Raw genomic sequence first — 15,204 nt, forward strand, 5'->3', positions numbered from 1 at the left:
TGTAAATTCACATATCTGAACACCACAACCTAGAAAAAGGGAAAGAAAATTAAGATGCAGTGATTTTATTTGACTGACTTCATTGTTATTATAATCCTGGCCATTGTCATTATAAGGAATGCACAGTACCACTAGTTTGCAAGCACGCTGCACACCATGCTTTCTAGTATTAAGGATCGATATGATAGATATGGAAAAAGATCTGTAAATACCGTGAAAGAGACATGCAAAAGTGTATGCCCTGTCCCCACATGGCAAATGCAGAGCACCTCATTACTATCCCTTACTTGATTTAAAGGCCATGGGAAAAGTGCTCAGAAAGATGTATACTCCAAAAGGTGGATGTTCAAGCACAAAGTTAAGGGGCTGTGGATGGCTCTCAGTGGGATACCATCACTAACCCCAGCTCCTTTCTCTGTTCAAACAGCAAATTAATTGGCACACACACCTCACTGAAGATGAGTTTATGGCATACTCTGCAGACAAGCACAGCCAAAGAGGTCATGTTTTGAGCCTGTAAATAACTCACACATTTTATGTTTTAAATAAAACTGTAGATTTATTGTACAAGAGTACAGCATGTGCCTTTTTAACCAAAAGCTCAGCATCACACAGCAGCTTAATCTTCCATTAAACATACACAGTCCTACAACACAGCTCAGCTCAGCTAGGAAAAGCTACATAATGAATTAATTTATTAAGAGTCCTGACTACGCTGTTCTTAAGGATGTTTACCTAGAGCAAGAACAGTGGCAGTGGTTCTGGTGTTGTAACATTTAATCATTTTAACCTGATCTCAACATGGTAATAGCAAGCAGTCATCTAGAGCACAACGAAGAGATTACTTAAGAGACACCACATTTAATCTCAAACGCATGAAACAGTAGACCAGAAGATCTCAAACACATAACACAGGTATGGATTAGAAATCTTTTATGAGATCACTTTGATGTAATGTCTGCACTAACTATGCCACAGGAAGACTGGATGCATGACAGGCATTGTACCATGTAGTAGTGTCATTCAGATTGAAATTCTTATGTTTGGAAGAGGCAGAGCAGGGTATTCTGTATAAACAGACATTTGCTTTATTACATTAGTTTACACTACTGCAGCCTTTTGCCCACATGCCAGCAGTCTCTTATTATAATTCATTTTTATACTATTTGCTTTGACCTTACCTGGTTCATTTAAAAACAGTATCATTATTGCCAGACACAGAATGCATTCTTTGCTACATCTTAGCCTTTCAAATTGTCAAAAGCACCCAATCTGGTGTAAGCAGGCATCCTTCATGCACAGTGTTGTTCACAGCTAGCCACAAGTTATCAAGACACGTTCAGATAACATTCTTTATTTGCCACTGGAGTTTCTCATCGCAATGGAGATTTGAAGTTCATCGCTGTATAACAACTCCCTGAAATTTGGAATTAAACATCTACTACCCAAATGAGCTACAGGTTACATAGCAAACTTGTGATCAGAGAGAGAAAGCTTATGCCTTTTTATTACTGTTCTATTACTGTTCAGTTTGTCACTGTGTGTCAAATCTTAAGTCGGTTCCTCTAAAAGGATCAGGCGCTACTTTTATTAAAGAATTTTAAATTCTCAGAAAATAGTATTTCAGTAAATTTTTAAATACTCAAAGGAGGTGAACTTGGATCCTACACCTGAACATGTGATTTTTCACTTACAGCAGGAGCATGATAGTGCATTGTTGATTGGTTCTGAACCACATTGAATTCCTACAGCATAAGCTAAAATAATATGCTAATCAAAACACAGTGATACGAAAGAAACAGAGGAAGGAAATCTATATCAAATATCTGATCTTGAATTAAAATAGACCAGCAATAGTGTGTAAGCTTTCAAACAGATGAGATGTTTAGCTGCTATCAAGTAGCATACCAGCACTCGTTTCAGAAGAATTATACTAAACTTGCACCTACTACGGTCCATGTGTGTTTTCTGATGCTGCAAATTTCACTCAGCCAAAATACTACAGTATATTAATTAAATTATTTAAAAAAAGGGGGGGAGCAAGAAGACTCTTTCTAAATCAAAGCTGCTTTTTGTATCATCTTAAAAAATACTGCAAAAATTTTGCCACACTGAAAAAAATCTCACTTATCTTTCTTGCTTCTAGATTTAGATAAGACCAGCCAGCAGAAGAAACAAAGTTGGAAACATGCATTCTTGACTTGCAAGACTAAATGCACAACCTCAGTAGATTTCCAGTTCATTGTCTAGACTATACTTTGGTAGCCTTCAGTGAACAGATTAACGTTTGGCTGATTACCTAGACACCATGTTGAAAAGGTAGTTATCTAACTAAAACAGATATCACCTGAAATTATTTCTTTTCTTGCTGTAAAACAAACACAAGGAGCATATTAACAAGATGCACAAGCTCTTCTTCCTTGCCCACTCAGAATTTTTAATTTGCTTAATAAGCAATAAGAAATAATTAAAACCTGATCTTTGAATATTGTCAACTGTTTAAGGAATAAAGCTCTCCTATTTCCTGTATTCATTCTATGCCACCTTTAATAAAAGACTTTATGCAGATTTCTTCTGCTTAGTAAAATGAAGTCAACTTATGTTTCTTACATATTTAAATAGCCCCAACACCAGAAACATAAAAAATGTTATAGTGAATTTTAATCCTTGTAAACCATTATTACACCACACACTGTTATTATAAATCTTTTCAATAACATCCACTATAGAACGTAGTAAAGAGCACTGTCTATTACTATGCACTGTCAAATATTTCTGGCAGTATCAATAATTGACTACAGCATATTTCTTTTTTAAAATCAAAAGTTAACCTACATATTCTGAACTTGCAAATAATACACAACAGATTGTACTGTCATATAGTCATAAAGGCTGCATATTCATTCATATTTTTTCTGATTTGTATATAAGAGTAAATTTTCTATAACAATATGAAAGAAAATTAATAACTTATTTATCTACCTAGGAGGCTACTAGTTATTTGTAATCATATTAATCAAAATATGACTGAAAAATTTAAAGTTAATTATTGTGAAGTGCACAAAATCTAGAATATAGGGAGTTTCCACAGTACATTATACTAAGTCAACACAGATTAAAAGCTGTAAAGTCAAAATCCTCATTTAAAAATTTAGTGTTTCTGACATCATCTTCCACCATTCCATCAACTCTTCTTTTTCCTCTTCTTTTCTTTCAGACAATGACTCCAGTTCAAAATCAACCTGAGTAAGAGAAACAATAAAAAATATCAGTAAGACTTGTAAAAAGAGAGTAGTGTAGGCTATCAAGAGTAATGTATTGAAAGAAATTGTTTAATACAGACATGGGGCTTAGGGAGGTACCTTCTATTTTAGGCTAGGTTTATTCCAAAGTGTCTCAAGGCTGATTTAAATATGTGCAATAACTTATCTAAAAATACACACAGGTCAGCAAAATTTCCAAAAGAACCAGACATTTGTCAAGTCTTTGACTTATTTAAAAATTTCAAAAAGTATGAGCCAATGAAATTAAAACTGAATAATAGTCACATAAATCACACAGCATATTATAAGAAGTATCATCAGCTTAGTGCTAACACCTAGCAATGCATATACCCTCACCATATCAAAACATGTATTCAATTTTATGCCAGCAAAAAGATCCAGGGAGCTTTTCCTAACATGTGGCTCATTAATGTAGATATGATGTGCTACTTTAATTGTTAAGAGACATCCACACCTGTACAGAGGGTGAATTAAAAATGCTTCTGAGATCTTAGATGCAGTCTAGGTCTTATTCACTGCACATACTGGGCATCTACACAAAGAGAGGTCCATCACTATCTTTCTGCACAGAGCTGAACACTGGTTTTAAACCAAGCCGGTAGTCATTTGACAATTTAGACTGAACATATCATGTCTCAATCCAAACCTCAACATCTCTTACTTTTCATGTTGTACTATTTAGATATATCCTGTAATCCTCTTTCTGATTGTCTATTCACACTTCAACCAATAGAATGTTTAAGTATCCCAACATTACCCTTCTCTGTGTCTTTTCATTATTAATAAGACCAGCAAGAGATTAAATGAGTTTAAAACAAGATTACTCTCAGCAGTTGGTGCATCAAGTGCTAAAAGAGTAGATTTCCAGTCTTTCTAAATTAGCATATTCTTAAATATTCTGAAAAATCACCTTCTGCTTACATGCATACCACGAGGGAAAAGAGACCTTTTAAATATATAATAGGTGATAAACCAACACACATGTGAGCACTTACCACAACCGCAGGGCTGAAGGGCACAGCCACTTTTTTCGTTATTGCTAGATAGCCTGGTGCTGAGGCTGTAAGTTTGTAATTTCCAGGCACAAGCAATCTCCAGTAATCACCATCCTTGGCTGTAGAGGAGAAGGAGAAAAATGTCCAAATAAATATGTATAAAAATAATTATGCAGCTAAGGAGAAGGGGTATGTCAGCCTTTTATATTCCTGTCAGCCCTTTCCTTTTGTCTGTCTGAAAGGATTCTTCTGTAAGAGCTGTATAAATATATCATTACAGATTTTCTCCTTTTCAGTTAACCAAAACACTGATTTAAACTTTGAAGTTGTGCTGTAGATGCCATGAAAGATTTTGCTTGCTGAGGCTGAAGGTTCTCCATCACACTGAAGAACAGGACAATATGAGGCATTACTCTACTTTAGAAGCACACTCCAGCCATTGTAGAATTCCTGTTAAGTGTCTGAGTTTCAGTTTGCAGTGTAATATGGATTTTTACTGTTCCTCAGTATTCTGAAAATCCAAGTGTAAATGCATTTTATTCTCATCAAATTTAAATAAATGGGACCACCTTTCTCACACTTCAGAAAAAGCTATAAATCATCATGTCCTAGAATATTCCATGTGTACCACCCTTGAAGTATCATTGTCTACATGTTTCAGTATCCAGGCATTGTCTAGGGCTTTTTTCTTTGGCTCAGATAAACAAAGAAATGGAAGTTTAATACACTCAGGTCAAAGAGAGGATCCTACTACACTGTTGCTGTAGATCATCTTTTTCAGTCACAGAATCAAAACGCATCATCCTCTTCTACAGAAATGACCCTATCCCATATTCACAAAGACTCAGATCCTGCCTGCACCAGCAGGTGTGCAATTACCTAATCTGTCACAGGCTAATACTCTGAATTTCCCTATCTCCAAAAAACATTGCAAGGCTATTCTGAAGTTCAGTTAGTAGTCCATTTAAAAGACTTGGCCATGCTCTTTCTGCCAGTCCCTTAAATGTTTTTCACCACATCTGCAGCTACACAGTGCACAAAGGGAAATATTACTTAAATGTCTGCAATTTACATGGTCAAAAAATGTCAGTAGTCAGTCCAGTTGTTCCCAGATTTTTCTCTTCATAAAACAGAAAGGAAAAAAATACTCTGTAGAACTACGATAATGATCTATTCTAATTCCTGGCAATGGAACAAAGCTGAATTTCAACTCATGAACAAAGAACAGGAGAAAAGCCAAAGAATATTTATCCTTTATTTTGACTGTGCCAAAATTCAAGTACTTGTTTTCCTCACTCTTTTGACAATACATGACTTTAAGGCTTATACACACACAATGATGTGGAAAGATTAATGATTTTTTGTACCACAGAAGCATGAGCTTCTCTCTCATATGCCTCACTCTCTCCTACCTCAAAATACCTCTTTTCACAGTTTATTTCATTTTTGTTATGCCTGAAAATTTATTTACAACCTCTATACATTTTGACTTCTTATTTACAGTGAAAGAAGATGACTAATGTTTTCACAGACTGTTCCCCTGCTTGGCAGAAGTGCTGGCCTCTTGGAAGGTGATGCACAAACAAACACAAACTGGAGCTACCTGAAGATTATTCTAGTCCTGTTTCATAGTATTCTGCATTCTGTAAGACTACAGTGAGACATATTATTGAGAAAATGACCATAATATAAGATCATGTATAAAAAAATGACATTTTCTTATTGTTTTTCTAATTAGTATCTTGTGCAAATAAAAAAATTGTCATTCAGGATAGGACAGCATAGGTCTACAGGGCAGACTGAAAGATGGCACTGTGTGAGCTAGCTTTGAACTTATTCCTAGAATAAAGCACAACATCACTGAAGAGGTGACACAATTTTCTGTGAAACACAAACCAACACAATACTTTCATCTTTTAGAATCACCTTTCTGAAAAAAGGTCACGTAATTGTAAACAGCAGAGAGAACTTACTTTTGTGGAAGCAAGTTATGTAAATTGAAAATCTGTCAAGAATTTACATACCCAAAGGTATGATTGCGTTGTAAATAATGTAACACTTTCAGACTAAAATTTAGCCTTCAAACTAAAAACAGCACTGCTGACAGGACTTTAAATCCTGGCAGAGTTGTGAAACACTATTTACATTATAAACCAGAAGACAGTCTAAGCATTAATAACCAAGAGCCCCCAGAACCAGCTCACACCAGAGATCCATGAAGTCACAAAAACCAGTCTCAGATACTTTGAGAGCAAAATACAAGCAAAAGATGCATGAAATCCTGCAGACAACAAGCTTCTTGAGGCACAGCAAGCTTTCCTGGCTTCAAAATTTTGCTCCCTTAAAGCTTCAGTTAAAAAGATGTGAAATGGCTTCAGGTTGCTAAGCAGAGGAGAAGCAATATATCTCAGCTTTCTTGTTTTGCTAAGGTACCACACTCACCTGATGTAATGTCATGGCTTATCCCCTCTACAGATATTGTAGCATTTGCTATTGGATTGCCTTGAAGATCTTTAACAAACCCCTTCACTCCTCGATGAATCTAAAATAAATAGGGTCAGCAACACATAGTAAGTAATTGGAAAATTCTTAAGAAAAGATGGCATTTTTGTCAATGGAATATCTACTGATATATCTAACAAAGCATGTCTACATGCTGACAACTATCAATGATAAATACTTAACGTCATAATGGAACAAAGAATGAAGAGGAAAAATAATTCAGCAGGTAGTTATAATCATTTACCTGTGCAATGCAAGCAGTTCTCAGAAATATTCAGCAAATCATAATATATGTGAACACTGACTTGAAAGTCTATCATATTGGGGATCAATGAATGCACTGAAAAGCTTTGAAAAAGGGCCTTAAAAAACCTTTTTTTTTTTAAGAAAAATTTAATCAACTTTAAAAATGTAGAGATAATAATGGACATAACTGCTTAAAAGTGAAACATTATCAAAGTAAATGCAGTCACTTGGACTTCAATGGGCAATCCCTTTGTGAGATGCTTGAGACCCCTATTGTGCACCCAAAACACCCAGGTTTTCGAGCTGGGACTACATAGAATCACAACACTCCCCACAAGGCAATGGTGGGCCATGTCCTAGTTCCTGCTGCAGGCAACAGCCCCAGCAGTACCTAACTTGACTGTTCCTAGCATATATGAAATTAAAGCACTGATTTGACCACAGTGTGTGGAGTCCTGCCAGCATACCTTAAGCATGGTTTGAAAGCAGGCTGAGCTCCTCAGGGGCAAGACACTGAGGATCAACTGCTTTTTCATGGCCTGAAATAGGGAACTCTCAGTGCTGGGAAGAAGGGGATGTTGGGAACCTGCGTGGAGATGCATTTTATCGGGAGCCTGGAAATTAGGCAGCGAAGTACTGTGGAGTTCAGGCTTCTCTCTGATTTTGCGATATTTGAAAAGATTTGTGGAACCCAAATTTTATTTTGAGATATTGATGTTCCCCTTTATGAACCTATATGATACATTCAGCTGCTATAGTTTAGTTCAGTTTCCTCTAATTCACAGTATGGGAGAAGCCTGATGTAGATCAGCTTAGAAAAGCAGAAAGTACATATTTGCACTATCCTCAGCAATCATAGGGGAGCTGGAGCACAGAGCTGGACCTTTTGTCCCGCAATAAGATAAAAACCAATGCCAAATAGGCCAACTGAACTTCAAGGATAAAGCCAGCAGCTCCACAGGAGCAAAGGAAGTTGGCAAAATAGTATCTTACACAGAAATAATTTTGAAAATGCAGTGATAACATAGTTTTCCACAAGTCAGAGAAAATTAACCCATGTGCAAAGGAGCTGAACAATTTGAGATGGATCTCATAATCAGTGGGTAAAAACTTGCAGGATGGGTACAGCTTTTTCCTCAGCCCACATATAACTTATTAACAGAACAGTGTAACTCAAACATTTCAAGTATTTCAGATTTCTGACTAACTAAAGCATTTCTGCACAAATAAGTTCTTAAAGAAACAAATTTATTAATTGATCAGATCTGCTAGCAAAGTGTGTTTCTGATTTCACAATCTCAGGTGTGCAGCCATTAATGATATCAGATATATTTGTAATCGTTAACTACAATAGTCAGGTATCAGAAATTCGATATTCCCACACTGTTTGGAACCATCATTTCAGTGCAGCTTGATACATTGGCATGAAACAATTAAAAAAAGCAAACAACCAAAAAAAAACAGCAACAAAGAAAACCCCCAAACGCACACACAGATCTATTTCATGAGTCTTAACTTCTAACAATCCCTTAGCACAAGATTATATAAACCCATGACAACACACTTCTACCAGATTTGGTGTCATTTTTAATGGAATCATCACACTGACAGCTCTATACTGAATATCAGCAGCTCATGCAGTCAGAGACCACCGGAATATCTACAAAACCAGGATTAGAGATGTCCCATGATGCTACACTGAACTGCCAAGCAGTCACAGTCTAATCCTGTCTAGCTGTCTAGGTTCCCTGTACATCCACAGAGTGTTCCATCCCACATCTGTACACACACTTTAATACCTGCAGAGGGCAATCTATCTCTCTCAGTAAACACATCACTGCTGGGGGACTGAATTATAGACTCTGGAAATCTGTATTTCTTTTCATTGAGGAACCCAACACAAGTCATTTTAATTAAATGTCTGCAACAGCTTAAGTAAGATGAGATTAATTCCATACTATAACATCTTCCTTCTTTTCGCCTCTTCTTCCACTTATTTAGAAATATCACACAGGATTTACCATCTTAGAGACAGATAGGAATTATGGAGCGATATCTGGATTAATATGAAATTTGAATTAGATGTTCACACAGCAGAAAAGTTTATAAGTTTTATGTGCAATAACTAGAGTTTTGCCACCCTCTTTTGTGTTACCTGCTCAATGTAATTTATAAGGGAGTTCTTATTGTCCTCCCAGTAGCCCTTCAGAGTTTCTTCCGGTGGGAACTTTTCACAGCTAAGTTCCACTGTGATTTCAAAGCAGTTGCTGCTGAGGTAATTGAAATCCTGCATTCCTGCAATGCCAGAAAAGAGAGTTAGTGATGGATTTTGCATTATTCTGAACTAAATAGAGGGGGACGCCTGACATGCTGGTACTATTCAGAAAAGAACAGCTATTGGTGCAGTTCCAGTTAATCCACTTAGTTTTGAATTCAGAAGCTTTAAATCAGAGAAACCAACAGAACAATTAATTCCAAAAAACCATATTCTTTCAGGGAAAGTTCAGAAAAGCTTTGGCACATGGCTTGTATACTTCTACTTGATGCTGCACCTGGCCTGTATACTCCTACCTAACACATATTTGGATAGCTGACATATACATCACATATTTTCTCTTTGGGAACAGAAAATTATTTCAGATTATGGCTAAAATATTTCTATATAAAAAAAAAAGACAGACAACCACTTTGTAAGCCAAGAATAATGACAATTAATTATAAAGCAAATTAAACATAATAAGGTGACATTGAAAAAGAGGTTTATAAAGATGGGTCAAAAACGTGTTGCGGTGTTTTTCTGAAAATATGGCGCTTCAAGTTAGTAACATTTTACATGAAAAAAATCTGTTTGTCAAGATTTTCTGCATAGATTCTAAATATTTTACCAAAAAAAAAAAAGAAATCCTATAAAATTTATTTTCATGGAATTTTTTCCATAGATAGGGGTATTTCCTACCCACTCAAAGCCTCTGCAAAATCAGTACTAGGTAGCCTTCAAGAGAGAAGAGAAGCATCATTACTAACTCAACTTTAACCATAGAAATTTAAAAATATATGCAGCATGATAATGTCATCATTAGGAATAAAAACTTGATACAAAGTATGTGCTCTTTGACCTTTCTGAGCCCCTTCTCTCACCACATGGATATATTGGCTATTTTCTCAGTTTGGTCAATCAATAACCAAAGAGGTTTCCAGGTTTGTAACTGGGTCAACAAGCTGGAGAGGGACTGTGGCCACCCCCAGGAGGGTTATAAATGTATTCTTTGTGGAAGCTGATGGAGAACTACCACTTGCCTTCCCAGTCTATCTAGCTAGCAGAGTCAGTGGATTCTCAAATGGAGGACTGAAAAGTAAATCTCTATCAAGCATTCTGAGCATCTCCATGGAGGTCACTGCAGGATTTAAAAGTGTTTCTAAGACAGCTAATTCATTCAGGCCTACATTCTCCCGTGCAAGCTACATGAGACCTAATGTAGTCTACCAAAGCACCAGCATTGTTCAAGGTTCATAACTGACCAGAGAGCTGATATCATACCCAAAGCAGAACCCCGAGGGCAGCAAACAGATTGAGTCAGGTGCGATTTTGCCAACACATTAGGATGAATACTCTATTTTCTGCCAACCAGGCAACAAGACTCCTAACTGCTGATAGGTACAAGGACTTTTCAGATTGCTAAAAGAACCTTTTTATTTCTTAACCTTTTTTAGAAAAATGAGGACACAGAAGGCAAAGGTGCTCCTGCGAAGGATGGTTCTGACGTTCCAACCAGCGGAACACTAGATGGACCATGCAAGAGTACACAGCAAGGGAGGTGTGGAATCATGAGTTAAATCCTGACAGCAGTGCTGACTGCCAGGCATCTGTTCTAGACACTAGATAACGCTGCTTTTCCTGATTTCTGTATTTCTTCTAAAAGAAAGAAAGAAAGAATGTGTGAAGAGGAGAACTGGGAGACAAAGGGCATTATGTAATTTTACTTTGGTGCCAACAACATTAACCATTACTGTTCCAATTCTCAAGAAATTTCTCCTTCCCCCAAAGTATTACTCAGGAATGCCCTAGTTCCTCAAGAACAGAATAAAGAAGTAATATATTTTCCAGTTTTGTGCACAATGGCCATATTTTATAGTTTGTTTCCCAGTTCCTGGCTTGCTCCAAGGTTTATGTGTTGCTCCTGAAAAAATTCAGCTTCATTGAATTGCAGGTGATGATCTGAATCTCTGGGACAGAGAATGGGTGGAAGCTGGCCTAGATTTAAACTGTGGCCTACTACATATGTAATCTGGAGTGCACTCTTTTCCTGCGCATTCAAGATGGTGATTAGGTGCAATATCCAAGAAATCAATACATATTTACAGAGTTACAATACATATTTAATACTTTTTAAATATTAAAAGTATTTATTCAACCTTGCAGCAACTTTGCTGCTACTGGTCAAGTCCTCTAACTGCCCTATTCCATCTGATTATGTACATGGCTTGTACTACATGCATGCACATCATCACACTTCCAAAGCCTCTTATTTTAACAAAGTATAGCAGTAACTTTCTTACACTTTAACAGCAACCACTCTCTGAAGATCAGAAAGGCTTAGATACCTCAGATATAACTGAGATTCAGCAATGAATGCCCTTTGCTGACCATGAGCAGGACTTTCCTTTGAAACTGAAAACACAAAGACTCCTCTGTTGCACTGTTCTAGTGTCCTGAAGGACTATACTGTCTCTAGGTTAGTGTTTACATAAATAAGCTTAGAATATGGGAAAAAATTAATTTCTGTTTTAAAAAAGGAACGCCAAGCTTCACAAAGGAAGCAAAGTGCAGGTTGTGTTCTTGACATCCATGCATCAGAATTACTTAAGACTACAAGCTACAGCACTAAGCTAGTTCAGCTTCTACACATAGAAAAGACAGTGACATTCGGGAGGACAGGATGAACTTGAGCCTTGTGCATAATGGGGAGAACAGTTGCCTCCTACATGTGTTGTATGAAATCCTAAAAAAACCCTAAAGCTGTTTCCAAAACTGGCAATTCAAGTAAGGAATTAGAGTGCCAAGAGTGATTTGAGAGTATCTGAAAATAAAAATAATTTTAAAAAAGGACATTTAAACAATAGCCTAATAGTACAGCAATAGCACTAAGCTGCTTTGAAAAGCTATTTTTGCAATGACACGAATCTGATTAGACTCAGGTGACTCTGTAATGACAGAACAAGCAGAACAGGCATGTGGCTAGGTAGTAATCTGTTGCTATCTGCTCTTCTCATTTATAGTTCCTAATAGATACTCCACACAAAAAGTACATTAAAAAACCATTAGGGATGTTGAAAAGTTGTGCACTAAACAGCTAAGGAAATGCCAAAATTAAAGCTGTTTGTGCAACTTTAATTTGGCTTTCTTGTGCATAAGTGAAATCATTAATTAAATGCTGATAGGAGAAAAAAAGTGTTAAAAACAGCATGGTTTTTATATACAAACTTGTTTCTCCCCAGAGTCTGATGGCAAAAGAATGAACTCTTTGCCTTTGCTTGCTGTCTCTGAAAAACCTACAAGGATCAACGAATTACAGATGACAACTACTACAAGTGTAATACACATTATGGCCTCAAATTTAGCACCAAGATGCTGTAAGGGGGAGCTATTTTCTCTGTGCCTCTGCTCTAAAGAAGAAAGTAACTATTAAACAGGTAATGGTGAGAAAAATCTCACAGTAAAGTGTATTAAGAGAGAGAAGCAAGTGTCAAATATTCCTGTACATCATCTGCTCTCTCCATCCCAAAAGCTTAAAGTCTGAAAGCAGAATTGCCACCTTGTATGAGGTTGGTGAGGAAATCCCAAGGTCAGACAAAAGGGAAGGACAGAACAGGAATGCAATGGAGGGTTCATCCTTACTAACAGTTTGAGACAAGGACTGTTACCAGTTGTTTCTGTCACCAGACGTTCGGCCTTCCTAGTGAAAGAAGCCAGGTACTCGGAAAAACACACAAAAGCAACCCACAGTCACACAAGAGCACCACCCACATATTATCCCTGCATACTGGAGAACCAGTGAAGATTGCTGCCATCCCACTATACAGTCCTGTCTTTTACAGAAGGTACAAGTTCCTGTGGGTGAATGATACGGACAAAGAACAGATGCAACACAAGTGGAGGCACGATAATAAGCTCTATAGGGCAACAGGACCTATAGTGATTCATCAGAAAGAAAAATCATCCTTTCCTAGGTCAGAACTCTTGGTCTCATGAGGTACTGTCAAAGGCAGCCTGTAGAAGATGACTGGGAATAAAGACAGAAAATGGGCAAGAGTGGATACTGGCAATAAAGTGGGAATATAGGCAAGAGTGAGTACATTCCACAGAAATGAATGCTTGGTTTTAGTAGAAAAATGGGAAAGGAAGGGAAAAGGAGAAAGTTGGGGATGACAGCTCACAGCAACCCAAGGGTGCGAAGGCAGAGAAGTGCTACCTTAGCTCTGATAGGAGCAGATACCACAGAGACAAGGTCTTCAGAGATAAATTCCTAACTCTGGTAAGGATACACAGTGGAATACTTTTCCTAAATCAACACAAATGGCTTTTCAACAGCTTATGCCACTAACTTTGAATGCATTACCATACGGATAGCAAAAGATCACTGATACAATCGACAAACTAATAGCCTAATTTTGATTTCCAGACAGAGCTTTTCAGACTAAAGTTTCCAAGGCAATTTTCACTTGAACTAAGCAATGTTTAGTTATTTTCCTTAGCACTAGATACAGAAAGAACAGAACTGGATTCATTGAATTGCACTGTTTTTTTAAGTCAGCAAAAACTACCATGGAGTTTTGTTCAAAAGTTGCAGCTTGTCAGTTGATTTCTACACATAGAGGAAAAAAAAACCAAAAAACCCAAAAGAGATTCATGCAGTATAGTCCAAAGCATATTGTTGTCTCTCAATTTTTATTAGCTGCAACATATTAGGATCATAGATCCTGCTTAGAACTAGAATTCCTGCCTACTAACATCTGTACAAATACATGAGAAAAACAAAGGCCTCAGTTGAAGAATTAGCAGTCTAACTTAAAATAAGACCCAAAAAGAGGAAATAATTCAGACTTTCCATAAGATTTTCCAATGGAAAAATGTGTCTTAAGCGTGTGAAGTTTAGTCAGAATCAAAGCATTTCATCAAAACAATGGAAAAACTGCTTTTCATAGCAATTTCCTATGGAAAAAAAAGCTAAAGTTTTATGTCCATGTTTTTATAGTTAATACTTAATATTTCATTAGGATAATTTTTGAACCGAATTGAAACAAATTTTAACTATTAAACTTCTCAATATTTTGTTTATTTTTTTCAACTTTTGCAAACTTTGTTTTGTTAAAGGTGTTTTAATGGTCCTAATTCAAAGTCTTTGAAAAGCCTCTCACAAAGGGAAATTTTTGTTTTTCAGTTATATTCAAAAATATCAATATTTTACTTCACACCCAGTCCCTGAAACCTAGTACCTGTGGTACCACAGCAGAGGAAAGATGCTGCCCCTGTGAAGATTGGGAATAACAGCTCTAAGAATAAGCTGGTGATCGCTGGCTGTGTGAGTTCTTTTAGTCATTGTTCTGTTTCTAATTTCTTCACATGAGCTTAATTATTTTCTTCTAATAGCCCCTCTGTAAGAGAAGCAGAGTTCAGCTACCACCTAGGCTGTCTAATGCTTTGAGAGATTCCTACTCACTTCAGGTAAAAATTTAAAATTCAGTCAGAGACTGTAATTGAATATTAAGAGGTAAGCAAAAAATAAAACTGTTATGTGTGTTCAAAGTTATCTGGTATAAATCAACAAAGGCAAAGCAAAGGCAAATCACTCCAATGCAAGCTGAGTTCCTAGCTCAGAATCTCCAACTCAGTTTTCACTCCAAGTTTAGTAGAGACAGAAGACTCAAAGATTTAGATATCCCTACATCTGTCTGCCTCAGTTTCCAAAGAAAATAGCATATCCAAATTCTTCGTAGAAAAGAATGAAATGCCTCATTTGAATGAAAAGACTCATTTCAGGCTACTCTTCTAGACTTCTGCAAAATTAGTCTGGACATACCCATAGGAGCTCTGCTGTTCCTCTTAGCACAGAAGGCTCTACCAAAGTCTACAGGGACAGCACCTGGGCAGAATCAGGCACTAACAAAGCCACAAAGTA

At 36.8% G+C, this 15,204-nt stretch overlaps 1 protein-coding gene across 1 annotated transcript in view; it reads right to left on the reverse strand.

Moving 5' to 3' along the window:
* Window positions 1–532: 532 nt before the first annotated feature.
* CPE (carboxypeptidase E) overlaps window positions 533–15,204 on the reverse strand; it is a 58,232-nt gene continuing 43,560 nt past the window's right edge. Inside the window, exons 6-9 of the mRNA XM_027676770.1 lie at window positions 9,183–9,322; window positions 6,722–6,821; window positions 4,280–4,398; window positions 533–3,242 (exon numbers count right to left, since the gene is read on the reverse strand). Coding sequence (XP_027532571.1) covers window positions 3,144–3,242; window positions 4,280–4,398; window positions 6,722–6,821; window positions 9,183–9,322 — 458 coding nt within the window. The 3' untranslated portion in view covers window positions 533–3,143. The remainder of the gene's footprint in view (window positions 3,243–4,279; window positions 4,399–6,721; window positions 6,822–9,182; window positions 9,323–15,204) is intronic.

The sequence above is a fragment of the Neopelma chrysocephalum genome, unplaced genomic scaffold (genome assembly GCF_003984885.1).
Source record: "Neopelma chrysocephalum unplaced genomic scaffold, ASM398488v2 Primary Assembly neopelma1_42, whole genome shotgun sequence".
Taxonomy (NCBI): Eukaryota; Metazoa; Chordata; class Aves; order Passeriformes; family Pipridae; genus Neopelma; species Neopelma chrysocephalum.